This window comes from Panicum virgatum, chromosome 8K (assembly GCF_016808335.1).
Source record: "Panicum virgatum strain AP13 chromosome 8K, P.virgatum_v5, whole genome shotgun sequence".
In the NCBI taxonomy this organism is placed as follows: domain Eukaryota; kingdom Viridiplantae; phylum Streptophyta; class Magnoliopsida; order Poales; family Poaceae; genus Panicum; species Panicum virgatum.
Genome location: NC_053143.1, coordinates 50,585,819 through 50,613,815, shown reverse-complemented (window position 1 = coordinate 50,613,815; position 27,997 = coordinate 50,585,819). Strand labels below are relative to the sequence as shown.

The window sequence follows — 27,997 nt, the reverse complement described above, 5'->3', positions numbered from 1 at the left end:
GTCAAGAATATATGCATAATTTTTATTGAATCTATTGGCATGAAAGGATGAGAGAACGAGAAAAAAATTTATCATACCCAGGGGTACCATTGTCTTTTCAACCTTCATTTAACAGAACTATGAGTGCAATGGCACACAAGGGATGAAAAATTTTGATGATCCAAATTTGGATGGCATAGAAGCAATATTTATAATTTTCAATGGCATACAATAAATTTTCACTTTAAAAAAATCCAGCGCTTGTCGTTCTTGGAGGGTGTGTTTGGTTCCCTAGTGTAACGTCACACCTTCCCGAGGCCGGGCCTACTTATATCTGACAACTTTTTAGAACATACATCGCCCTTACAAACCAACAAAAGTCCATCCCCAAATTCCTTCTGGCCAAACACACTTAACCTTAGAGTTCTTTTGAGATTAGCTTCTGAAAAAAGTTATAACTTATTGGTATGAATATCTTATTAATTATATTAAGTTCTGGGCCCGGACGTCACACCAAGCTTATGGGTCCGCCAAGCTTGCCTAATTCAGCCTTTCAGCATTGATTCGGTGGCCGGTGAGGACAACGAACAACGATTTCAATTTTCCAGCTTCGAAAATCGCTGTCCGCCTTCTGGTCAGCACCGACAACACATGGCCATCGATGAGGACGATGGCTCTGCCGGCCAATGCAAATCGATCGACTTCACACGACGACTTAGGACCTCGATGCATCAATGTGCGAGGTCTTGAGCACCCGGACCCGGACCTGGAGAGGAAAGAGCAGGGCCGAGAGAGAGCGGTTAGGTGAGTCAAAACTAACCAAAGCAGACAAGAGGTGACCGAAAGCAATGAAGGCCAGTCAATCCAATCGTCTACACGGTCAGTCGTCTTACCTCAAGTCATTGCATGCAACCAAACGCGGACTCACTGCATCCCTGGACCAAGACTTAGAATTAAAAGTTTATCATCATGTCCAACGATCAAACACACCGAAGCAGACAAGAGAGGTGACTGAAAGCAATGCAGGCCAGTCAATCCAATAGTCTACGGTCAGTCTTACCTCAAGTCATCATATGCAATCAAACACGGACCCACTGCATCTCTGGACTAAGACTAAGAATTGTAGCCAAACATAGTCCAACCACCAAACACACCCTCCATGGCTAGATTAGCATGTCCTGAACTATATTTTATTTTCAGTTCACAAATTAACTTAAGTTTTTAGAATTTAATTTTTTAATTGGTCCCATAATAAAAAATTCTAAGAACATGTCAAATGCTATCTTTTTTTTTACCATCAACCACACAGACAGCACGCCCCTCCCTTTCAGGATGCCGGTCTTCTCTTCCATACCAAGTGCACCAGGTATTGCTGCTTATTTGGTGCTCTTTTCAATGCATATTGGGACGCAGGTGCTTGTAACTTACTGGTGGGTTCTCCGCGGCAGCCCAGAATTGGCTTTTATATTTTTAGTGAAGATTTACCTATTTTACGAATGTTACACGATCTCGGTGAAGCATTATTCGTTATGTGCGTTGGAATTTTTTCTGCCACGGATTATTTTACAAACCATGCCAGATATTAATTTTCACTGATTGGGATATATCTATGCATAAAAATCACACTTGGGATATTAGGTCATTGGCTAGTCATTCATCTTCCACGTCCACGCTCAGACCAGGGATACAATCAAACAAGCCTTTCAACATCAGCTCATGCAATCTTTCAACAAAGGACGTTTCCAACGTGGGTTAGTCATTGCTGACATGAATGTTAGGATGCGATGGTACGTTGTTTTATCTACACCTCTTACTACTGACTTGTCTGCATATGGATATTTTTCCAATGTTCGAAACGATGTGAACATATTGTAGAAAAAGGTGCATATCCAAGTTGGATAATTTTTTTTGGAATTCATAAAAATCATGTAGAGCAAACTGAGCTTGGTCAGTTGGTTAGCAGTACTAGTTCTCGCGTTATGATTCTGAACCTCAGGCTCTAACAGTCTGCACCGCGCCACAACCGTCCTCCAACTCCAAGGATGCACCGCGTCACAACCGTCCACACACTGCTCTGCCCACCATGTCGGCAAGGTCCTTCTTTCGCGCGGCCATGTTCCTGCTGGTCCAGCTGGCTGGCATCTACTTGGAACACGCAGCAGGGTTTCCGTAGGGTTGTAAGTGCCTAGTACCTCTTTTCTTGTTTGGTAGAGTAGGCCTTTCTATTGATTGCAAATGATGAACCAGTTTGATCCCCCCCTCCCAACCACTTGCACAAACATTTTTCACTTTCTCCATGAATTTATAGTAACAGATGAATTCCTGTCTCGTGCAAGCATAATATCTTGTTAGTTGCTTTCATGAATTTGTTTACCCTTTCTTCTAGTTCCGCAACAACGTACAAACTAAAATATCCTCAATATCATAGCATTAGTATACTCCCTCCGTCCTATGAAAAGTGCAATACTAACTTTTGAAAAGAAATTTATAAAAAATGTGCAATTCTAAAAATTGGATCTCAACTATCTACCTAATTAAATGATCATATTTAATTTGTATACCCAAACTAACTGGATGTGTGGCTAACAAATGAGGGCATCAGTATTTTCACACCACCACAAATCTATGAGGAAAAAAATAGAATTCCACTTTTTTTCAAATTAAAACATTGGAAATAGATTTTGTAGCTTATGAACTATATGAAAGGATCTTCCTTAAAAAAACTATATGAAAGGATCGGATAATTTCCTTTTTAATTATAAATATGAAAGTATGGAGCTAACAATATGGATAAATGGATTTTGGAACAAGGCTTTTTCTGTAAGGAGAACACACAGTACGGTGATATATTACACCCTGATATTTTACCTGTTTCGATTATATGTAGGTACTGTAAACCCCAATCGGCATACCGTGTCATGCCCTCCGGACCCTCCAAGTCCGCCGTGTTATCATCCACCGTGTCCACGTTCTTAGTTGCCCGGAGCAGCGTTGCAACGCAAGTTTTCAAACATGTGAGAAAGGCTCACTCGAGTGGGAATGAATGCACAAGTTCCCCTGTCTATGCATGATGATTGTGAGATGAAAACATTTCTTTTCATGTCCACCTGCCATGGATGCAGACTTGTGTCATGTAGTGGGTACAGTTTTGTGAAAATTTATGAACGGTTAAATCCTCTGTGTACTGAGAATAATATATATTATTTTGATACTTCATGTGTGTAGAACATATTAAACGATTAACAAAGGATGTTTTCACCGAATAGTCGCCGGTTAGTCATTGCTGACATGAATGTTAGACCAGTCTCAGTGGGAGTTTCATGGGCACAAATACCTAGACTGGGAACTAGGTAACCGCGCCAGATTAGTTTCATGGTGATGAAACTCTCCTCACAATCCATGAAACTCTATCCTTCTATCTTCTTACCATATCAGCAAAATTGATGATATTTAATGTGATGAAACCCTTTATGAAACCCCATTGAGACTGGCCTTTGGATGCAATGGTACGTTGTTTGATCTACGCCTCTTATTATCTGACTTGTCTACATATAGATATTTTCCAATATTCAAAACTCTGTGAAATATTGTAGAACAATGTGCATATCCAAGTTGGATATTTTTTCGAAATTCATAAAAATATTATGTAGGCATACTGAGTTTGGTCAGTTGGTTAGCACCAATTCTTGCATATTCTAAGATTTATTATAAGAATATACAGTCATAATCTACAAGATTTTCCCTAAACCTTAAATGATTTAATTTGGTCCAAGTGTTGTGTTGTCATTCGATCACCAAAATCACTCGAAATGGCATAAATGGTGCCATGTTCGTTTCAGAGTGGCAGCGTGTGCTTTGGATCACTAGGCATATATACAACATATGGGTCCAGCTTGACTCACTACTGAAACTGAAATTTCCCTCTGTGCCGGTTAATTTTCGTTGTGTATCAAAGAAACCCACAGGAAAATTCAAATACTTAGGCCTATGTATGCTGCTCCTAAGTTTTGGGGGTCACGACGTACGACTACATTAAATGCATTCTGGTTTCTTCCATCCTAGATTGCCTTTTCTTTTAAAATAAGAAACTTCCTGGATTGCATTGAGAATGGGACGTGTGTGGCTTTGAAGATGCTCTAGAAGCAGATACAGCGCCATACCCTTATAAATCATTACGATTCTGGAACTCAGGCTCTAACAGTCTGCACCACACCACGACCATGTCGGCAAGGTCTTGCTTTTTGGCGGCCATGTTCCTGCTGTTGATTGGCATCTTCCTGCCACACGCAGCACGGGCTATGGCTGGGGTACCGGTGCCCGGTTGTAAGTGCCTACTGCCTTTGTACCTTTTTTCTTGTTTGGTAGAGCAAATGATGAACTAGTCTGATGGCCCCCACTTGCACAAGCATTTTTCACTTTCTCCATGAATTTATAGTAACAGTGATATATTACATCCTGATATTTTACCTTTTTCGATTATATGTAGGTACCCTAAACCCCAATCAGCCTACCGTGCCTTGCCCTCAGGGCCCTCCAAATCAGCCGTGTCATCATCCACCATGCCCGCGTTCTTAGTTGCTAGGAGCAGCGTTGCAATGCACGTTTCAAACCGGTGAGAAAGGTTGACTCGAGTGGGAATGAAGGCACAAGTTCCCTTGTCTATGCATGATTGTGAGATAAAAACATTTCTTTTCATGTTCACCTTCCATGGATGCAGACGTGTGTCATTTAGTGCAGAAGTGGGTACAGTTTTGTGAAAAATTATGAATGATTAAATCCTCTGTGTACCAAGAATAAAATATATTATTTTGAAACTTCATGTGTGTAGAACATATTAAACGATCAACAAAGGATGTTTCCACCGAATAGACGCTGTTAGGAATAATCACGCCATGGTCTATTCCGGGCGTGCGTGGGTCCGTGTGTGTCGCGTCGTGTGCGTGTGCAGGACAGCCACGACGAGGTCAGGTCAGGGTCGGTGGTCTTTGGTGATGCAGGCGTTGCTAGAGGCGCTGGAGCAGTGGGACATGGTGGAGGAGGCGAGCAAGGACCGCGCCAAGGATCGGCGGGCACTGGCCGCGATCCTCCGTGGCATTCTGCCGGAGATGAAGGCCGGGCACGCCGTGAAGAAGTCGGCGAAGGAGGCCTGGGACTCCGTGAAGAAGATGCGAGGCGGCGACGACCGCGTGAAGGCGGCGAACGTGCAGCGGCTGATGAAGGAGTTCGAGAACTTGAGCTTCCGCGACGGCGAGGCGGTGGGCGACTTCACCGTGCGCGTCGACCACCTGACCGCACGCCTGGGAGACCTTGGCGAGGTGCTGCCAGACTCCCGCGTGGTCAGGAAGGTGCTGCATGTCGTTCCGAGGATTATGAAGCAGGTGGCGATCTCCATCGAGATCCATGGGTACCTCAACACCATGACGCTGGACGAGCTCGTCGGCCAGCTCTAGGTCGCAGAGGAGGCAGACGCCGAGGACGAGCCGGTAGCCAAGACATGGAGTGGCGAGCAGCTGCTGCTCACCAAGGCCCAGTGGGAGGCACGTTCGCGCCAGCATAGAGGCGGCGGGCGTCGTGGTGGCGGCGAACACGGCGGCGGCCATGGAGGTGACCGCGATGACGACGACGGCGGCAGCAGCACGAACTCGGAGCGCGGTAGGAGCCGCTACCGAGGAAAGTGTTTCGACTGCGGCGTGCGTGGACACATGGCGCGTGACTGCCTGAAGAAGAAGAGGGAGAAGGCATTGCTGTGCGACGTCGACGAGGAGGCGACATTGCTGTGAAGATCGAGTCCACCATTTCGTGTTTAGAGGGAGATTGTTAGGAATAATCACGCCATGGTCTATTCCGGGCGTGCGTGAGTCCGTGTGTGTCGCGTCGTGTGCATGCGCAGGACAGCCACGACGAGGTCAAGTCAGGGTTGGTGTGTGCGCGGAGGATAGCTTTGCCGCTGCTGTGCTGTTTAGATTGTGTCGCGGAGAAATTGGGTGAGTAGTGTGCGTGGCGCAGATCTTGCGGAGGCGGCCGCCGTGACTAGGCGTGAGCGCGAAAGGCTCGCGGTCATGGACGAGCGCGTTCCCAGGATCGGTCGCAACGGCCATCGTGGAGATGTGCTCCCCGGCCTACAAGAAGCCCCTGCGCTCCTCATTGTACTCTGCCGAGTCCGTTTTATCAGTCAAGGGCCAAGATACAGGAGCTATTGGCTCCGCGGCGTTCGTCACCGAAAACTACTGTTCATCTTCTACCTCCGTCCGCCAGCGAGAGAGAGAGAGCTAGGGCGAGCGCGGGTGTGGGCGAGCCTGCGGAACGCGTGTTCCCGGGCATTTCCAACAGACGCCGGTTAGTCATTGGTGACATGAATATTAGGATGCGATGGTACGTTGTTTTATCTACGCGCTCTTAGGGCATCTCCAAGAGCTCTCCATTTTAACTTGCCATCCTAATTTTTTTTGGCAAAAAAAGAAAATTAGGTGTCCAACAGCTTGGCAAAGAGCTTGGAAAATTTACCAACTTGGTAAAAATCCCCCTCCCGGCGCGCATATATCCGAGCGCGAATACGACTCCGCATCGCGAAATCCAGCCCCGTCGCGACTTCTCCCGAGCGCGCGAAGACATCGGCCTCTCTCCCGCACTCACGAGGATTTTTCATTGCCTGTCCTCCCCAGCAGATCGATCCCGTCACTCTCCTCGTCAAGGCCGCCAGGTCAGGTTCGTTCTTCCTCCTCGATTTTGATTTTTCCTTGGCCGTTGTTTCTCCGATGGGCTCGAAGCCGACGGAGTCCAAGACGCCGTCGCCGGAGTGTCGATTGGCACGCGGCCGTCAATGTGGTAGACGGCTCTGCGGTGGCGTGGCTGGGTACTCATGCTCGCACGTGGAGTCCACGACGCACTCCGCCGCCAGGTCAGAGCCGAAGCGCGTGGCCACCTTCATCCGGTCCCAGCTGCCCTTGATCTGGTAGTCTATCTAGGGTTCATATGTTCCAGTGGTGGTGGCCTTGATCTGTAATTGCTGCTGCCCTGTAAATTGCTGCTCACGCCTTGTGCAGGGATCTGAATTTAGAGCTTTGGGGGAGATGAATTTGTGCAGGGATCTGGTAGACTAGCATATTGGTTTAGAGCCCAATCTCATTGGTTCAGACTAGGGATACTGAGACTAGTTCAGACTAGCATATTGGTTTAGACTAGAGACCAGAACGGCAGAACTCCTTCCATTTGCCATTGTCCGATCTCATTTTTTTCAGACTATATTTCAGACTAGTACTGATCTCATTTTTTTCAGACTATAGCCAAGCTACTAGTGTTAATAAATCATTGAGCGAGCCCATTGTTTCAGACTAAAGTTCAGCCTAGTTCAGACTATAGTTTAGACTAGTTCTGATCTCATTTTTTTTGCACTAGGGGGGCTCTGGTCATTGATATTATTTTTTTGTAGACTCATTCAAATGGAAGGAGATGGATTCTTGACAGACATTCTTCTCAATCAAGATAATGGTGGTATGGAGGACGACCTCAACATTCCGATCACACAAGGCATTACTTCCGAAGGTCAACAAGCCCATGTGGAAGTGCAGCCAAGTCGCAACACAAAGGGATCGAAGAGGACAAAAAATTTTGATTGGAAGGAAGACGAAGTTATATGCTCTGGCTGGTTGAATGTTAGCAAAGATCCCATTAACGGAGCCAATCAATCTCGTTCCACGTTTTGGAGTAGAGTTCATGCTTTCTTTGAGGAACACAAGCAAACTGCAGCTGTGAGGACAGAGAGTTCCATTATGCATAGGTGGCTGACAATTCACTCACAAGTGAACAAGTATTGTTGTTGCTATGATAAGATTGAGCGTAGGAATCAAAGTGGACAAACTATCCAAGACAAGGTATTTTTACATGTACTAGACAACATCTAACAAAATTGATAATATTTAATGTCATGAAACCCTCCATGAAACTCCATTGAGGCCGGCACTGGCCTAAAAAGATATTTTTTAGGCTATGTGCCGTTCTGACATAGGTCGGAAAAGTTCTAAGCCGTTGTATCATCTTGATGTAACTTCTTGAAATCAATAAAATTTCTCTTTTCCTAAAAAACAGATATCTTTTAGCGGGCTCAGATCATGTATCCTTGACGTTGACGCTGAAGAAAGTAAATACGCTAACATAGGTAACGGCCAAACACATATTTCAAAGACAGACCATGAATTATTGTAGCATGATGTCACATAACACGAAGTCACAACTTCCAATCCTGCAATACAAATTGAAAATCCAGGCAGTTGAGTTTTGAACTCGATCGCCTGCAGTTGGTATGGCCCCTTTATTTTCTCTATATAAGGTTGTAGATAGATTGTTGATGTGGTAGTCAAGCTGCTAATGGTTTGGGCTAAGACCAGTTTTAATGGTTTCGTTTTGCTACTTGGGCTGATTTGGTTCGGTGGCATATAGGGTAAGGTGTCTACCAGTCTGGTTTGGTCTGGTTTAGCTGCTATAACGGATTGATTCGGTTTGGAATGGGATCTTAAATGGAATATGTAGATACCGACCATACTCGAATTTGCAGCCGTCGGATGAAGATCCTGCGGCCGTCCTTCATCTTCAACCTCCAGGCAGGAGCAGCCTTCGCTCTCCCATCGCTCCCATGAGTCCCATCTGCTATAGCTCCGACGACTCCACTCCGATTCATGTCTTGAACATCCGCTCCTCAATCAGCTCCCGTCTCCTCCTCACGTTGGACTACGCAGGAGGCCGCAACAGAGAAAGGAGAGGAGGGCGAGCTCCAGGAGGTGCACGACTGCTCATCGAGCATGCAGGTAGAGGGGTCAATGGCGATGCGGCAGGAAGCTGCGAATCGACGACCTCTGGTGAGCAGCTCGACCTCCGACGCTCCGATTTAACCTCCGTCGAGCAGCTCAACCTCCCTGGCCTCCAAATCGACCTTCGACGAGCAGCTCGAACTCCAGTAGCTACAGGCACCGGAGGGAACCAAAACCGAACCACACCGGCCTGATTCGTCGCGGCTGCTGGTTTGAAAACCCATACAGTTTAGTTTGGTTCGGTTTTTGAAGTAACCAGATTAGTGTGGTGTGGTTTTATCCACGAGCATCTAAGCAATTAGTCTGGTGCGGTTTTGGTTTGGGTCTTAGACCATTAGTAGATTGATGTGGTAGACAGACACACCACATCACTTCAGCTCAAGAGGCGTCTCATTTGTCCAGCTAGCAGATGATGCCTCGAGCTGCAATCCAGACTACCTCCACCATGCTACTCCTTGCTTTCATCTTCATCCTCATGCTCCCATCCGCGCGCCCTTCTGCAACACCCTTGCCTGCATCCGCTGCCGCCAGCAACGAATCGAGCACGGACCGTGCAGCCCTTCTCTGCCTCAAGTCCTAGCTCCATGACCCATCAGGAGCATTAGCCTCCTGGAGGGACGATTCTCTTCAGTTCTGCGAGTGGCACGGCGTCACATGCGGCAAGCAGCATGCGTCGCGTGTCATTGCGTTGGACCTTGAATCCGAGAACATTGGTGGCAGCCTATTCCCTTGCGTTGCTGAACTCAGCTTCCTCGCAAGGATCCACATGCCCGGTAACCAGCTCAATGGACACATTTCTCCTGACATCGCCCAATTATCACGGCTTCGGTACCTTAATCTCAGCATGAACTCGCTTGACGGCGAGATACCCCAGACGATATCATCGTGCTCCCACCTTGAGACCATTGACCTGTACAGCAATTCACTTCAGGGTAACATCCCTCCAAGCCTTGGTCAGTGTTCAGCCCTTCAGACTATTATTCTTAGCAGCAACAATCTTCAGGGAAGCATCCCTCCGGAGCTTGGCTTGCTTCCCAATCTCTCCGCTTTGTTCTTCCCTAGCAATAAGCTCACAGGTAACATCCCTGAACTTTTAGGGAGTAGCAAATATCTCAGGTGGGTGAATCTCCAGAATAACAGCCTTTCTGGAAGAATACCACCAATTCTGTTCAACAGCACATCCCTCTCTTACATAGATCTCTCCCAAAATTGGCTTTCTGGGTCCATACCGCCTTTCACACAGGCATCGTCTTCACCCTTGCAGTACCTCAAGTTGACCGAGAATAACCTCTCAGGGGTGATTCCTCACTCACTCGGTAACCTCTCTTCCCTATCTTTTTTGCTTCTTGCACATAACAATTTACATGGAAGTATTCCAGAGAGCTTCAGCAAATTTGGTGCTTTGCAAGAACTAGATTTGAACTATAATAACTTGTCAGGCAGTGTCCCATCAGCACTGTTCAACATGTCTTCTCTTACCTTTCTCGCCATTGGTGCAAACAAGCTGGTCGGAAGACTTCCCGGTAACATTGGCAACACCCTTTCAGGCATTACAGGATTGGTACTGGAAGGGAACAATTTTCAAGGACTAATTCCTGATTCCTTGGCCAATGCTTCCTACTTGCAAATGTTAGATCTTCGTAGCAATGCATTCACTGGCATAATTCCTTCGTTGGGATCGTTGAGCATGTTAACATACTTAGATGTAGGTGAAAATAGACTTGAAGCTGGAGATTCGTCTTTCGTGTCCTCTCTATCCAACTGCACCCAACTGACGAATTTATGGTTGGATAGAAACAACCTCCAAGGAGTAATAGAAGACTATACCACTAATATCCCCAAAAGCTTAGAGGTACTGGTTCTCATTGGTAACCAGTTGTCAGGAACTATACCTTCAGCGATAGGAAACTTCATGAACCTCACTCAGCTTCAATTAGATAATAACTTACTCTCAGGATTTATTCCAGACACACTTGGAAACCTCAGAAACTTGTCCATACTAAGCTTATCCAAAAATAAACTTTCAGGAGAAATTCCACAGTCAATTGGAAAGCTGGAGCAGCTCACAAATCTTTATTTTGAGGAAAATGATTTGACCGGGCTCATCCCTTCTAGTTTACATGGTTGCAAGCATTTGACGAAACTGAACCTTTCTTCCAATAACTTATATGGACGCATTCCACCAGAACTCTTTTCAATATATACACTTTCTGAAGGCTTAGACTTGTCCTATAATCAACTCACTGAAGATATACCAGCTGAGATTGGTAGATTGATTAATCTGAACTCACTTCGTCTTTCTAACAACAAATTGTCTGGAGAGATTCCTTCTACACTCGGTGAGTGCGTTCTTTTGGATTCTCTTCACTTGGAGAAAAATTTCCTACAGGGAAGCATACCAAATTCATTCATCAACTTACGAGGCATTGCTGAGATGGATCTTTCCCATAATAACTTGTCTGGTAGAATTCCTGAATTTTTCGAGTCCCTTAGCTCTTTCCAGTTTCTAAATCTATCGTTCAATGACCTTGAGGGCCCTGTACCTGAAGGGGGCGTATTTACCAATTCAAGTGCTGTGTTCATCCAAGGTAACAGGAAACTGTGTGCTACTTCTCCGATTCTACAAGTACCACTGTGCTCGACATCACCACATAAAAGGAAAAGGACATCATATATTGTAGCTATAGCAGTTCCACTTGCTATTATGGTTGATGTCACATTGGGATGTGCTCTAGTCATTGTTTTGAAGAAGAGAAATCAAGCCAAGCAACTCACGGACCAATCAGCTAGACTGATGCTCAAGAACTTCTCATACACAGATTTATTCAAAGCAACAGATGGTTTCTCTGCAGACAGTGTTGTTGGTTCAGGAACATTTGGAATGGTATACAAAGGTCAATTCGAGTTTGAACTATGCCCGGTTGCCATAAAGGTATTCAGGCTTCAACAGCTTGGAGCACCGAGCAACTTCCTTTCTGAATGCGAGGCTTTGAGAAACATTCGCCATCGGAATCTTATAAGAGTGATTAGCCTCTGTTCAACCTTTGACCCAACGGGAAGTGAATTTAAAGCACTCATCCTTGAGTATATGTCTAATGGTAATCTTGAAGGCTGGCTCCATCCCAAAATGTTCAGGCAAACCGCCGAAAAATCACTAGGTTTAGGCTCACGAATAACAATAGCTGTGGATATTGCTGCTGCACTAGACTATCTTCATAATCGATGCACTCCACCTCTGGTTCATTGTGATCTCAAGCCAAGCAATGTCCTTCTGGATGCTGAAATGGTTGCACACCTTAGTGATTTTGGGCTTGCCAAGTTCCTTTCTAATGGCTCAGAATTATTTAACTCATCAAGCATTGCAGGACCAAGAGGATCTATCGGATATATTGCACCAGGTGAGAACATGTCTTATTCTTGTTTTCTATGCAGATCTAATGTGTTTGTGCTATTTTCATTAAGTGATGTGTTGATGTATTGTGGTAAAGTTTAGATTTCTAATGAAGTTTTGCATAATAATGTAGAGTACGGCATGGGGAGCAAAGTCTCAGTTGAGGGGGATATCTACAGCTTTGGAATTATTTTACTAGAAATGATCACAGGAAAGCGTCCAACAGATGAGATGTTTAAGGACGGCATAAACCTTCAGAGCTTCGTGGAGTTATCTCTTCCAAATAAAATAAATGAGATTCTAGAACCAAGTCTCACGGCATATCATGAAGGTAAAGACATTGATCAAGTTGTGGACACAATCCAAAGCTGTGCCATACAGCTAGCTAATCTTGGCCTAGTATGCTCTGAGATGTCACCCAAGGACCGGCCAACAACAGAAGATGCTTATGCTGAAATTATCGCCATCAAAGAAGAATTTTCAGTATTATGGAACAGGGTAGGATCGTAGTGGTTTTACTCGCATCATACACAGTTGTGTCTTAGAAAAAACTAGTCAAAGGGAGTGGATTCCATAAATGTGTAAGACCAAGGAAAAAATATTTTTTTATGAGCAACTTTGCAATACGAGAAGACATACGCTACTACAAAAACATTTTTTACCAGCGGATAAAACAACATTTGTAGAGGCGGGTACGGTACCCACTCCTGTTTTTCGCAGCTATAAATAGCTATTTGTAAGAGTGGGTAATGTACCCGCCTCTGTAAATCTATTTCTAGGGACGTGCCAGAAGGAGGTCCTAGTGTCGTCCCCAACCTGAACGGCCGTGATACTCTAGTAACGCGGAAGCGTAGTGAGGACAATTTGCCCAAGGTATGAGTCGCCGACCAAGTCTGTGGTATGTGAGAGAATTGTGATATTTAGTACCGGTCGGTGTTTTGGCTCGGTACTAAATGGTTCTCCACGGACGAATGCATCTCCCCCTAGTCACGTATGATGCATAGGTGGGATGGTAAGAAAGCTATGCACGAGGCCGTGGGTGAGAATCCTCATAACTGCGCACGTGCATTTACGTATGAAAAATTTACATGACTTGTGATGATGTGCGTGTGCGGGCAGTGAAGAGGTGACCGAAAGCAATGAAGGCCAGTCAATCCAATCGTCTACACGGTCAGTCGTCTTACCTCAAGTCATTGCATGCAACCAAACGCGGACTCACTGCATCCCTGGACCAAGACTTAGAATTAAAAGTTTATCATCATGTCCAACGATCAAACACACCGAAGCAGACAAGAGAGGTGACTGAAAGCAATGCAGGCCAGTCAATCCAATAGTCTACAGTCAGTCTTACCTCAAGTCATCATATGCAATCAAACACGGACCCACTGCATCTCTGGACTAAGACTAAGAATTGTTGCCAAACATAGTCCAACCATCAAACACACCCTCCATGGCTAGATTAGCATGTCCTGAACTATATTTTATTTTCAGTTCACAAATTAACTTAAGTTTTTATAATTTAATTTTTTAATTGGTCCCATAATAAAAAATTCTAAGAACATGTCAAATGCTATCTTTTTTTTTTACCATCAACCACACAGACAACACGCCCCTCCCTTTCAGGATGCCAGTCTTCTCTTCCATACCAAGTGCACCAGGTATTGCTGCTTATTTGGTGCTCTTTTCAATGCATATTGGGACGCAGGTGCTTGTAACTTACTGGTGGGTTCTCCGCGGCAGCCCAGAATTGTTTTTTATATTTTTAGTGAAGATTTACCTATTTTACGAATGTTACACGATCTCGGTGAAGCATTATTCGTTATGTGCGTTGGAATTTTTTCTGCCACGGATTATTTTACAAACCATGCCAGATAGTAATTTTCACTGATTGGGATATATCTATGCATAAAAATCACACTTAGGATATTAGGTCATTGGCTAGTCATTCATCTTCCACGTCCACGCTCAGACCAGGGATACAAACAAACAAGCCTTTCAACATCAGCTCATGCAATCTTTCAACAAAGGACGTTTCCAACGTGGGTTAGTCATTGCTGACATGAACGTTAGGGTGCGATGGTACGTTGTTTTATCTACACCTCTTACTACTGACTTGTCTGCATATGGATATTTTTCCAATGTTCGAAACGATGTGAACATATTGTAGAAAAAGGTGCACATCCAAGTTGGATAATTTTTTTTGGAATTCATAAAAATCATGTAGAGCAAACTGAGCTTGGTCAGTTGGTTAGCAGTACTAGTTCTCGCGTTATGATTCTGAACCTCAGGCTCTAACAGTCTGCACCGCGCCACAACCGTCCTCCAACTCCAAGGATGCACCGCGCCACAACCGTCCACACATTGCTCTGCCCACCATGTCGGCAAGGTCCTTCTTTCGCGCGGCCATGTTCGTGCTGGTCCAGCTTGCTGGCATCTACTTGGAACACGCAGCAGGGTTTCCGTCGGGTTTTTCACTTTCTCCATGAATTTATAGTAACTGATGAATTCCTGTCTCATGCAAGCATAATATCTTGTTAGTTGCTTTCATGAATTTGTTTACCCTTTCTTCTAGTTCCGCAACAACGTACAAACTAAAATATCCTCAATATCATAGCATTAGTATACTCCCTCCGTCCTATGAAAAGTGCAATGCTAATATTTGAAAAGAAATTTATAAAAAAAGTGCAATCCTAGAAATTGGATCTCAACTATCTGCCTAATTAAGTGATCATATTTAATTTGTATACCAAACTAACTGGATGTGTGGCTAACAAATGAGGGCATCAGTATTTTCACACCACCACAAATCTATCAGGAAAAAAAATAGAATTCCACTTTTTTTCAAATTAAAACATTGGAAGTAGATTTTGTAGCTTATGAACTATATGAAAGGATCTTCCTTAAAAAACTATATGAAAGGATCGGATAATTTCCTTTTTAATTATAAATATGAAAGTATGGAGCTAATAATATGGATAAATGGATTTTGGAACAAGGCTTTTTCTGTAAGGAGAACACACAGTACGGTGATATATTACACCCTGATATCATCCACCGTGTCCACGTTCTTAGTTGCCCGGAGCAGCGTTGCAACGCATGTTTTCAAACATGTGAGAAAGGCTCACTCGAGTGGGAATGAATGCATGATGATTGTGAGATGAAAACATTTCTTTTCATGTCCACCTGCCATGGATGCAGACTTGTGTCATGTAGTGGGTACAGTTTTGTGAAAATTTATGAACGGTTAAATCCTCTGTGTACTGAGAATAATATATATTATTTTGATACTTCATGTGTGTAGAACATATTAAACGATTAACAAAGGATGTTTTCACCGAATAGTCGCTGGTTAGTCATTGCTGACATGAATGTTAGACCAATCTCAGTGGGAGTTTCATGGGCACAAATACCTAGACTGGGAACTAGGTAACCGCGCCAGATTAGTTTCATGGTGATGAAACTCTCCTCACAATCCATGAAACTCTATCCTTCTATCTCCTTACCATATCAGCAAAATTGATGATATTTAATGTGATGAAATCCTTCATGAAATCCCATTGAGACTGGCCTTAGGATGCAATGGTACGTTGTTTGATCTACGCCTCTTATTATCTGACTTGTCTACATATAGATATTTTCCAATATTCAAAACTGTGAAATATTGTAGAACAATGTGCATATCCAAGTTGGATATTTTTTCGAAATTCATAAAAATATTATGTAGGTTTGGTCAGTTGGTTAGCACCAATTCTTGCATATTCTAAGATTTATTATAAGAATATACAGTCATAATCTACAAGATTTTCCCTAAACCTTAAATGATTTAATTTGGCAGATGGTAATCATAAATATTTTTTGTGTTTTTCATTCTGACCAAATGTATGAAATTAAGTTATATTGAGACAGTAGAGTCTGCCAGATTTACATTCAGGTACACAAAGCTAGGAAATGTTCAAATCCTTATTGGGAAATGAATTTGTTGGTTTTTTCTACAGTGAAATTTTGTCATTTGCCGCTATCATATTGTTGTGTTGGATCATGTAGATCCGTTTTTTTGGATAAACAGCCCAAAAAAATTTATTTCTTTCTTATTTCTCAATATTTAAGATCAGAAGACCTCTACATGTTGTCGTTACATTTTCTTTATTTGCCGCATTTTTTCCAGCAAACTAGGAGGGAAAAATTGCACGTGCCTTGCAGGTTGTATCAGCAAAAGATGACACGACAACGGTGCACCCAACTCAAGAATTGAGTCCGGACTACTGTTGGTTTTCTACAACTACAGTAAAAACACACTCAAACTTCAAATGAGCGGCAGCGTGTGCTTTGGATCACTAGGGGTCCAGCTTGACTCACTACTGAAACTGAAATTTCCCTCTGTGCCGGTTAATTTTCGTTGTGTATCAAAGAAACCCACAGGAAAATTCAAATACTTAGGCCTATGTATGCTTAAGTTTTGGCGGTCACGTCGTACGACTACATTAAATGCATTCTGGTTTCTTCCATCCTAGATTGCCTTTTCTTTTAAAATAAGAAACTTCCTGGATTGCATTGAGAATGGGACGTGTGTGGCTTTGAAGATGCTCTAGAAGCAGATACAGCGCCATACCCTTATAAATCATTACGATTCTGGAACTCAGGCTCTAACAGTCTGCACCGCGCCACAATCGTCCTCCAAGGATGCACGTTCAAAATTGAAAACTGCTAAGCCCGCCATGTCGGCAAGGTCCTTTCGGGCGGCCATGTTCCTGCTGGTCCAGCTTGCTGGCATCTATTTGGAACACGCAGCAGGGGACCCGGGGGGTTGTAAGTGCCTAGTACCTCTTTTCTTGTTTGGTAGAGTGGGCCTTTCTATTGATTTCAAATGATGAACTAGTCTGATGCCCCCCCCCCCCCCCGCCCCCACTTGCACAAACATTTTTCACTTTCTCTATGAAATTATAGTAACAGATGAATTCCTGCCTCGTCCATTTTTCACTTTCTCCATGAATTTATAGTAACAGATGAATTCCTGTCTCGTCCAAGCATAATATCCTGTTGGTTGCTTTCTAGTTCCGTAACAATGTACAAACTACAATATCCTCAATATCATAGCATTAGTATATTTCCTCCGTCCTACGAAAAGTGCAATCCTAACGTCTGAAATAATTTCATATAAAGTGCAATCCTAGAAATTGGATTTCAACTACCTACCTAATTAATTGATCATATTTAATTTGTATACCAAAACTAACTGGATGTATGGCTAACAAATGAGGGCATCAGTCATTCAGTCTTTTCACACCACCACAAATCTATCTGAAAAAAATAGAATTCCACTTTTTTTTTTTGCAAACTAAAACATTAAAAATAGATTTTGTAGCTTATGAACTACATGAAAGGATCGGATGATTTCCATTTTTAATTATACATATGAAAGTATATATGGAGCTAATAATACGGATACATGGATTTTGGAACAAGGCTTGGTGATATATTACATCCTGATATTCTACGTTTTTGATATAGGTACCGGAAACCCCAATCAGCGTCCCATGTCTTGCCCTCGGGGCCCTCCAAATCTGCCGTGTAATCGTCCACCATGTCCGGGTTCTTAGTTGCCATGAGCAGCGTTGCAATGCACATTTTCAAACGGGTGAGAAAGGTTGACTCGAGTGGGAATGAATGCACAAGTTCCCTTGTCTATGCATGATGATTGTGAGATGAAAACATTTCTTTTCATGTCCACCTTCAATGGATGCAGACTTGTGTCATGTAGTGGGTACAGTTTTGTGAAAATTTATGAAATGTTCAAATCCTTATTGGGAAATGAATTTATTGGGCTTTTCTACAATGAAATTGTGTCATTTTCCACTATCATATTGTTGTGTTGGATCATGTAGATCCGTTTTTTGGATAAACAGCACAAAAAAATTTATTCCTTTCTTATTTCCCAATATTTGAGATCAGAAGACCTTTACGTGTTGTCGTTACATTTTCTTTATTAGCCGCATTTCCAGCAAACCAGGAAAAATTGAACGTGCCTTGCAGGTTGTATCAGCAAAGATGACACGACAACGGTGCACCCAACTCAAGAATCGAGTCCGGACTACTGTTGGTTTTCTACAACTACAGTAAAAACACACTCAAACTTCACTGGACAGGAGAAAATGAGCGGTCACGTCGTACGACTACATTAAATGCATTCTGGTTTCTTCCATCCTAGATTGCCTTTTCTTTTAAAATAAGAAACTTCCTGGATTGCATTGAGAATGAGACGTGTGTGGCTTTGAAGATGCTGTAGAAGCAGATACAACGCCATACGCCCATACCCTTATATATATATATATATATATATATATATATATATATATATATATATATATATATATATATATCATTACGATTCTGGAACTCAGGCTCTAACAGTCTGCACCACACCACGACCATGTCGGCAAGGTCTTGCTTTTTGGCGGCCATGTTCCTGTTGTTGATTGGCATCTTCCAGCTACACGCACCACGGGCTATGGCGGACTCGGCGCCCGGTTGTAAGTGCCTACTGCCTTTGTACCTTTTTTCTTGTTTGGTAGAGTAGGCCTTTCTATTCATTGCCGATGATGAACTAGTCTGATGGCCCTCACTTGCACAAGCATTTTTCACTTTCCCCATGAATGAATTTATAGTAACAGATGAATGCTTGTTTTATAAACTGCTTGAACAAGCATAATGTCATGTTGCTCTTTCATGAATTTGTTTACCCTTTCTTTTAGCTTCACTACAATGTACACGATAAAATATCCTATCATAGCATTAGTATATACTCCCTCCGTTCCATGAAAAGTGCACTCTTAATATTTTGGGAAAAAAATTATAAAAAGTGCAAATCCTAAAAATTGGATCTCAACTACCTACCTAATTAAGTGATCATATTTGATTTGCATACCAAAACAAACTAGATGTGATTAACTAATGAGGGCATGAGAGTCTTTTCACACCATCACAAATCTATTTGAGAAAAAAAAGAATTAAACTTTTATGGCCGTACATATATATAGGACATGTCCAAAATAGATTTTATAGGCCAGTCTTTTTTTTTTGGTGCCACCACGTTGAGGTGGTCACAACCATTTTTTAGAAACGGTTTTTGTCGCTATTTAGTCATGGCCTTAATCAACTAGAATTCTAAATGTTTTAGATAGTAAGATTAAAACGTTAAAAATAGTTTTTGTAGCGTATGAACTATATGAAAGGATCGGATGATTTCCTTATCAATAATAAATATAAAAGTATGGAGCTAATAATATAGATACACATGGACTTTGGAACAAGGCTTTTTCTATAAGGAAAACACATGGTACGGTGATAAATTGCATCCTGATATTTTACCTTTTCGATTATGTGTAGGTACCAAAAACCCCAATCATCGTACTGTGTCTTGCCCTCGGGACCCTCCAAATCAGCTGTGTAATGAGCCACCATGTCCGAATCCTTAGTTATCAGGAGCAGCGTTGCCATGCAAGTTTTCAAACCGCCGAGAAAGGCTGACTCCAGTGGGAATGAATTCACAAGTTCTCTTGTCTCTCTGCGCATGCATGCATGATTGGGGGATAAAAATGTATCTTTGCTCGTCCACCTTCCATGGGTGCAGGCTTGTGTCATATAGTGGGTATAGTTTTTGTGAAAATTTGTGAATGGTTAAATCTTCTGTGTACCGCGAATAAAATATATTATCTTGATACTTCTTGCGTGTATCTATAACATATTAAATGATGTATGAAGTTTTTGAACTATATTTGTTGGCCAAATGGCCCTGCCCTTTTAGAGGCAGCACTTAATTTAGAGCTCAACAATGACCTATTTGTAAGAATGTCTGAGCGTGGTAATGAATAATAATGCTACATATGAATATAAAATGAAAATTCAAGGTATTATTCATTGATATAAACACTGAATTCCAGATGCATAGTATATTATCCCAGCCTCCCAGCACGCATCTAGCAGATATACGTTGAGGCAGAGCACTGAGACAGTGAAACTGCACAAAATCGCAAATAAAGACCCATAACAAAAACTGATGAGGAGCTGCCTGGACAAGCTTGAGGAATTAGACTAGTGAAACTGCTGTTCATCCCTACAGCACTGAAGACTAGCTAGTGCTTTACCAAGAACGCCCTTTGTGAGCACCCAACTACCCAAAGATCCTTTCTTCTCCTGGAAACAGTTTAGCATGCACACACCTAGCTAATGAGGAATGCAGTCGAGGACAAAGCATCCGGCATATTTTCTCCTTACAGGCAAAGCATCGAACGCATAGTGGCCGTGCGCTGGACAGCCGCCGGCGAACGAGCAGACCCGGGCTGTAGCAGCCTGAGAACGACGAAGAGTCGAAGAGGAACAGAAGTTGGCTGCCGCCCTGTTCCACGCCACCGCCATCTGGGCACGGGCGTCTCCTCGGTGAACCATAAGTGCCATGGACCCTCACCGCTTCTTGCCACCGGCGAGCTTGAAACGACAGCCTGCGCCACCGCCTGCGCTGCTGCAGCAGCTTCTCCGCGGGTACCTGGTTCCATGAATCCATGTACCCAAGTTTTCCAGGCATGCTTGCAGTGATAATGTAGTTGTCATTACTCAAAATCTTTGCGATGCCGAAATCTGCCACATGTGCTGTTATGTTCTCTACGTACCTGTAGATTTCAAGTTGTACTGCCATGTATCACTAGAGAAACGTTTATTCCAGGTCAGAAGTCAAAGTCCTGCAGAGTCACAAAAAAATGGAACCACCAGCTACTCTGTCCCTGTTCGTAGTTGGCCGCTGTTAGATTTTTAGGTGGTACCGTGGTAGATCCATCCTCTCTTGATCTCCATTAACAGAAACACAAAATATTGAACAAGTTCAGAAAAGTAGACCAGAGTGCAATGTAGCTTATGTTCCATCAGCACTGTTCAACATGTCTTCTCTTACATTTCTCGCCCTTGTTGCAAACAAGCTGGTCGGAAGACTTCCCGGTAACATTGGCAACACCCTTTCAGGCATTACAGGATTGGTACTGGAAGGGAACAATTTTGAAGGACCAATTCCTGATTCCTTGGCCAATGCTTCCTAATTGCAAATTTTAGATCTTCGTAGCAATGCATTCACTGTCATAATTCCTTCATTGGGATCGTTGAGCATGTTAACCTACTTGTAGGTGATAATAGACTTGAAGCTGGAGATTCGTCTTTCATGTCCTCTCTGTCCAACTGCACCCAACTGACGAATTTATGGTTGGACAGAAACAACCTCCAAGGAGTAATAGAAGACTATATCACTAATATCCCCAAAAGCTTAGAGGTCCTGGTTCTAATAGGTTACCAGTTGTCAGGGACTATACCCTCGGCGATAGGAAACTTCATGAACCTCACTCAACTTCAATTAGATAATAACTTACTCTCAGGATATATTCCAGACACACTTGGAAACCTCAGAAACTTGTCCACACTAAGCTTATCCTATAATAAACTTTCAGGGGAAATTCCATAGTCAATTGGAAAACTGGAGCAGCTCACAAATCTTTATTTTGAGGAAAATAATTTGACCGGGTTCATCCCTTCTAGTTTGCATGGTTGCAAACATTTGACGAAACTGAACCTTTCTTCCAATAACTTATATGGACGCATTCCACCAGAACTCTTTTCAATATATACACTTTCTGAAGGCTTAGACTTGTCCTATAATCAACTCACTGAAGATATACCAGCTGAGATTGGTAGATTGATTAATCTGAATTGACTTCGTCTTTCTAACAACAAATTATCTGGAGAGATTCCTCCTTAGACCAAAGACCACCTTTGGTCCAGCTTTTATTGAAAGCAGAGAAGTTCAGGCCGGGGAAACCGGCTGTACAGAGTCAACAAGGCTCAAGCAGCAGAGTACCACTCGACCAGAGTTTAACGAAAGAAGCTGTCGCAGCAGCTAAAAGGAAGATTACAGCTAAAAGGGATCAGTAGACTTCTCCCGCGTCAAGGGTCACTGGATCAACTGCAGACCTTCCTTCAGCATGCAGAGCCTCTTTTCCCGCTCCACCACGTCCTTCGCCACCTTCAGCTTGCTCCAGTGCTGCAGAAAGCCCACTATTTTGTAAGGGAGCACGTTAGGAGAAGGAATTAGTTTATCATTAAACACCCAATCATTTCTCGTCTTCCATAAGGCCCAAGACACCCCTGCCAACAAGAAGATGTCAGCTTTGCATTGAGTTCCCCCAGCCGAGGTTGGGGAAAACTCTGAGAAGAAGTCTTCTAGTGATATTGGGCACGACCCCCACCCAAGCGAATCTCTAACCCAACACCAAGTGAAGTGGGAAAGAAGGCACCTAAAGAAGAGGTGATCAAGATCTTCACCCACTCCACAGAGTTTGCACTCTATTGGACCATCCCAATTCCTATTTTTTAATTGCACTGCCGTTTGGAGCCTGTCATGACAAAGCATCCACAAGAAAATCTGAATTTTTAGGGGCAGTTTTGTGTTCCAGACATTGATCATCTGTCAGTCCCTGCAGCCCGGATCCACTATGAACCTATACAGAGATCTAACCGAGTAGAAGCCTTTTGGTTCAAATTGCCAAAGTACTCTATCTTGCTGTTCTGAAAGAGACTGACAGCCAATGATCGCTTGAAGATTTGACCAGTCACCGGCCTCCAACTCACCCAGATTTCTTCTGAAGCAGGGGCACCAACCTCTTGCTGCCACTTCACTCACGGAGACCAGTTGGTCTGAGCAGATGTTAAAGAGTCTCGGGAACAGGATCTTAAGGCTACAGTCACCCACCCAAACATCAGACCAAAATCTCACAGTTCTTCCATCTCCCACATGTATGATTCTCCCAAAATGATACCAGTCTTTGGCTTTCTGGAAGCCTTGCCAGAACTGCGAGCTGTTCCTAGCAATTTTTTTGGAAGAAACCACCATCACCAAGATATTTCCTCCGCAACAGATTGATACATGGACTGTTTTCACCACTCTCAATTCGGAAGATCCATCTTGACAGAAGGGCAATGTTCATAGCCCTAGTATTAATGAAGCCCAGCCCCCCAAACTCTTTGGATTTGTCTAGCGCTCCCCATTTAATCATGTGGTATTTTTTCTTCTTCCCAACCCCTTGCCAGAAGAACCTAGCTCTCGCCGAGTCTAGGTGCTGATGCGTTCCTTCATGAAGCCAGTACATACCCATTAAGTACATAGGTATACTTGTGAGGCCGGAGTTCAAAAGGACAGCCTTCCCCCCATAAGACAATTGTCCACACTTCCAAGTTTCAAGCCTCTTTTCTACTTTGGATGCAAGACCGCTCAAACTTTCTTTAGACAGTCTATCTTTGTCAATAGGAATCCCAAGGTATTTCATAGGGAACTGGCCTGTCTTGCAGTTGAAAGCCTGGGCAACAAGTGTCGCGTGCTGCGCTTCCCCCCCAATCACAAAAACCTCACTTTTGTTGTAGTTTATTTTCAGACCAGACATCTCCTCGAAGCAGAAAAGAATAAACTTCAGGTTGACGATGTTCTGTGGGTTATCTTCTATGAAGAGTATGGTAGCATCCGCATATTGGAGGTGCGTCAAGCCTCCCCCTACTAAATTTGGCACAACTCCTGTCAGCACTCCGTTGTTTTTTGCCTTGTTGAGAATTTCTGACTGGGCATCAACCGCTAGGTTGAACAGCAACGGCGAAAGTGGGTCACCCTGGCGCACCCCTTTATAACTTCTGAAGAAGTCACCCAATTCCCCATTCAGGTTGATGGCCACTCGTCCAGCCGCCAGAGCTAGCATGACCCACTCAATCCATTTATCGGGAAAGCCTTTCTTGGATAGAACCTCCCTAAGGAAACTCCATCTAACATTGTCATAAGCCTTTTCGAAATCCAACTTTAGAATCACACCCCGTCGTTTGGAAATCTTCAGATGATGCAACACCTCATGAACCATTACCGCTCCATCTAGGATGTTCTTGCCTGGAATAAAGGCAGTTTGGCTCTCCCCAATAACCTTATTAGCAACTTTGGTCAGCCGGACGGTCAGCACCTTGGTGATGATCTTGTAGATGACATTTAGCAGACAAATAGAGCAGAATTGTTTGATGTTTGTAGCGCCTTTGATTCTGGGGATCAACGTGATAATTCCATAGTTAAGCCTGGCTAGGTCTAATTCCTTTCGGTGAAGAGCATTCAACATCTCCAGAAGGATTGTCTTGCATTGGCCCCAAAATTCTTTGAAAAAGAGCATGGAGAAACCATCGGGGCCAGGGGCAGAATTGTTCTTCATCTCTTTGACCACGGCCTCCAGCTCTTCCATGTTAAAGGGTCTGATAAGGAGATCTTTGTCGCTCTCTGAGAGTCCCCCCGAGGCAGCCCAGAAATCCTCTAACAGGTGAAAATCAGAATCAGGTACACTCCCAAATAGTGATTTGTAGTAGAGTGTGATATGTCGTTTCAGGTCAGCCGTATCAGAAATAACACGCTCCCCCTCTTCCAATGATAGAATAGTGCATTTTCTCTTACGCCCATTAGCTACACCATGGAAGTAACCAGTGTTTGCATCACCCTCTAGGAGCCACTTTTCACCCCCCCCCCTTCTTTGCCAAAAAAATCTCCTCCTCTTTGTAAATCTCCACCAGCAGCTCCTCCTGGGAGTATCGCGTAGCACATTCCTCCGCCGACAGGTTTCTTTTGTCTGCTTCCTCATCCCAGAATTTTAAGTTCAGCAGTAGATTTTGCTTACGCTTGCGCTGAACACTGCCTATGTTGGCTCCCCACCCTTTCATTGCTCTTCTAAGGCAGCCCGCAACTCTATGCCAATGATCAAGGATGTAGTTGTCTTTTCTGGTCGGCCATTTATCCAGAACCCAGCAATGGAAGCCTTCATGAATCATGAGTCACCCAGTTCGGCTCGAATCTGAAAATACCAGATCGTCGATTGGAATTGACCCCCGATTCCATTAGAAGTGGGTTGTGATCAGACCCGATTCTGGTTAGCACTTGAACAGTAGTGAGCGGGAAAAGAGTTTCCCAGCTGCCAGAGACAAGGACTCTATCCAACACCACTCTAATAGGGATAGCTTGATTGTTAGACCACGTAAAGCTCCCCCCAATTCTATGTAGCTCCCTCAATTCTGATGAAGAAATAAAATTATTGAAAGCATCCACCCATCTAGTAGAGATCCGGCCAGTAGATTTTTCCCTAGCATCTCTTACTAAATTAAAGTCCCCCCGATCAGTAAAGAGTCATGAGCTTCCTCCACCACCAAAAACAGTTCAGCAAGGAAATCAGCTTTTTTGTTGTCGATGACAGGGCCGTAAACATTCACTAATTTCCAGCAAGCACCATTATCCTTTCGACAGACCCGCACACATTGAGTAGAAGTCCTATTCACCACCCCAAGGACCTAATAATTGTCCTCATTTATCCCAAGCAGAAGGCCTCCAGAATGGCCGGTTACAGGTATCCAGGACCACTTAAACTGAAAACCCTCTGGCAAAACTTCCGAGTTCTGTATCTGTAAAGCTCTTCTTGATGGTTTCTTGTAGGAAAACCCCCTCCACCTGATATTTATGAAGTAACTCGATCAGCTGGGATTTTCTCCCGTTCCGGCCCAGGCCCCTAATGTTTCAGAATAGGAGCCTCATTTGGTGCTGCTGGGGGTGGGTTTGTCCTTCTCTTCAGCTATATGGTTACCCAGAGGGGCAACTTATGAAGGAAGGATGTGGTCTTCAATTAGAACACTCTCCACCAACTTAATATGCTCCTCATTGGGAGGGATTTCCTCCTCCTCATCCTCCCCGTCCACACTCTGTTCCGGGTTTTGGTGATCATGCAGGCTGCTAGCAGCTGCCGCAATCGCAGCTTGAGCTTTTTCCCTAGCTTTCAGCATGTCTATGTTCTTGTCAATGACATCAGGTCGGCTCCCCAAGGAGATGCCACAATCAAGAGCCCTAGAGGCTAAAGCAGAGTTATCAATATCATGGAAAGCGACAAAAGTTGAGAGATTACCTTCACTGTAGGAAGCAGCCACCCTTCTCTCAGCCCTGATGTGAATTGGAGTATCATTCCCCTTGGACCTCGAGCTAGCTCTGGTAGTGATAATGGGGACAGAGGACATGGGTAGGGCGCTGGAAGTAGGGGCAGGAGACTGAGATAGTACTTCCCCACCTCCCAGGTCAGATTGTTGGCTTGCCACCTGGTCCAACTGTTGAGAAACATCCACCATCTCCACTTCCACCTCCAAAGCCATCTGTCCAGTCTGGTTTCCACCACCCAAAGAACCAGCAGAATGCGGCAAGTGGCTAGTGAGTCGAGGGGCAGAGAGTGGAGGGTTATCGGAGGCCGGATTGCTAATGCCAGTAGAAGTAGGGGTAATGTTGGACCTCCCAAGCAGTTCACAGCTCATGTCTTGCCCCAAACTGGCCTTGTTGTATTGACCCTGAGTGGTGGTGCCTTTGTTGTGTTGGGTAGACTGAGAGTTTTGCCCATCATCCCCCCTAGTAGGATTTTCTTTTGAGCCAGCATACTCCTCCAGCAAAGGAGTGTACCTATCAGATTTCTCCTTATCATCGTCATCTTCTGGGTCTTCATCCTCATCCTGGAGTTCTTGTGGATCACCCTCCACTCCCTGTCTGTTCTCTTGCTCAACCTTCCAAGTAATTTTATACCCGGCCTCATTAAAGAAAACATTGCTTGAGCCCTTAATTTCAGAAGGCTCTTTGCACCAAATCCTCACCCTAATCGGTCCAGTACCTGAGAGGGATTTGGAATCCACCATTTCAGGGTCACCAACTAGATATGCCACTTCCTCCACTATCTTTTCCTGTCTTGCCCAGTTTGGGAAACCATGTCCCAAGACCCAGACTAGCTTGAGTGAGGCAAAAGAACCAGCAGAGAGTGAGGAACGCTCCATGGATACCTTCAAATCAGAGCACTTACACTTGAATTCAGTGAATTTGATCAGCAGATCCAGTTCGGCCTTAGAAAGGAGCATGAAATTCATATCAGCCATTGGCAATTTTTTTCACTTTGCAGTCCCAAGTTGAACTGATGAGATAACGCAGCTCCGTGGTCACTTTGGAGACGGAGCCGACCCCCTCTCTGATCACCATGATCCCCATCAGTGGTTTGTGGGCCGCTTCAGTATCCTCCACCGGAACCCTCACACTGTAGAACATTTGGCCAGGGAGTCCAAATCCACAAAGTTTAAGCCCCTTGTTCACCTTCAGCTGAGGGCAATTAGCAGACATATGCCCTGAATCCTTGCAGTTATAGCAGATAGGCGGATTCTTGCAGTCTGAGCGCAGATGACCAGTTTGATTGCATCTGTAGCACAGGGGTTGGCTTGGTTTCTCAGGCTCACGGTCATCCCCACGCTGCGGACCTGCTTGATTCGGGCGGCCAAGGGAGCGGTCTGGATCCCTACCAATCTTGTGACGCAGGTCTTCCTCTCCCAAGGTTCTTGGATCTCCCCTCTCATCAAGGAGATGCAGAGCAGATGGTTCAGGCTGTGCGAGAAAATCTGAGGATTGCACAGAGCAGACAGAAGAGCTATGCTGATGGCAAACGGAGGGACCTGACTTTCAGTGTCGGTGATTATGTGTATCTAAAGGTGTCTCCGATGCGATGAATCCGCAGATTTAATATCAAGGGGAAGTTAGCACCTCAGTATGTGGGGCCATTCAAGGTGCTAGAGCGGAAAGGCGAAGTTGCTTATCGCCTGGAGTTACCTCTCAGCCTCTCAGGAGTTCATGACGTCTTCCATATATCTCAGCTGAAGAGGTGTCTGCGAGTACCCGAGGAGCAGGCACCCCTGGATGGAGTCGATGTGCAGGAAG

At 44.1% G+C, this 27,997-nt stretch overlaps 3 protein-coding genes and 3 long non-coding RNA genes across 7 annotated transcripts; 5 read left to right on the top strand and 1 right to left on the bottom strand.

Moving 5' to 3' along the window:
• The first annotated feature begins 1,922 nt into the window (after positions 1–1,922).
• Positions 1,923–3,242, top strand: LOC120645082. Its single transcript, XR_005664122.1, has 2 exons — positions 1,923–2,156; positions 2,867–3,242. It is a non-coding gene; the product is annotated as an uncharacterized LOC120645082 (long non-coding RNA).
• Positions 3,243–4,963: 1,721 nt separating this feature from the next.
• Positions 4,964–7,847, top strand: LOC120645080. Its single transcript, XM_039921830.1, has 2 exons — positions 4,964–6,684; positions 7,409–7,847. Exon 1 carries the CDS (start codon positions 4,971–4,973, stop codon positions 5,427–5,429), a length of 459 nt encoding a protein of 152 aa, XP_039777764.1. The 5' UTR covers positions 4,964–4,970; the 3' UTR covers positions 5,430–6,684; positions 7,409–7,847.
• Positions 7,848–9,124: 1,277 nt separating this feature from the next.
• On the top strand, positions 9,125–12,828 carry LOC120645077 (receptor kinase-like protein Xa21). Its single transcript, XM_039921825.1, has 2 exons — positions 9,125–12,181; positions 12,308–12,828. Exons 1-2 carry the CDS (start codon positions 9,550–9,552, stop codon positions 12,682–12,684), a joined length of 3,009 nt encoding a protein of 1,002 aa, XP_039777759.1. The 5' UTR covers positions 9,125–9,549; the 3' UTR covers positions 12,685–12,828.
• A 3,830-nt stretch (positions 12,829–16,658) lies between these two features.
• On the top strand, positions 16,659–18,494 carry LOC120645081. Of its 2 annotated transcripts, XR_005664121.1 has the most exons (3): positions 16,661–16,980; positions 17,683–17,809; positions 18,205–18,494. It is a non-coding gene; the product is annotated as an uncharacterized LOC120645081 (long non-coding RNA). The 2 variants fall into 2 exon arrangements; XR_005664120.1 differs by lacking the exon at positions 18,205–18,494 and having other exon boundaries at positions 16,659–16,980; positions 17,683–18,033.
• A 40-nt stretch (positions 18,495–18,534) lies between these two features.
• On the top strand, positions 18,535–19,988 carry LOC120645076. The gene is made up of 2 exons (XR_005664116.1): positions 18,535–18,701; positions 19,558–19,988. It is a non-coding gene; the product is annotated as an uncharacterized LOC120645076 (long non-coding RNA).
• A 1,844-nt stretch (positions 19,989–21,832) lies between these two features.
• Positions 21,833–27,636, bottom strand: LOC120645074. Its single transcript, XM_039921824.1, has 2 exons — positions 26,169–27,636; positions 21,833–22,249 (listed from the first exon to the last, which is right to left on the bottom strand). Exons 1-2 carry the CDS (start codon positions 27,169–27,171, stop codon positions 22,134–22,136), a joined length of 1,119 nt encoding a protein of 372 aa, XP_039777758.1. The 5' UTR covers positions 27,172–27,636; the 3' UTR covers positions 21,833–22,133.
• Between the last annotated feature and the right edge of the window lie 361 nt (positions 27,637–27,997).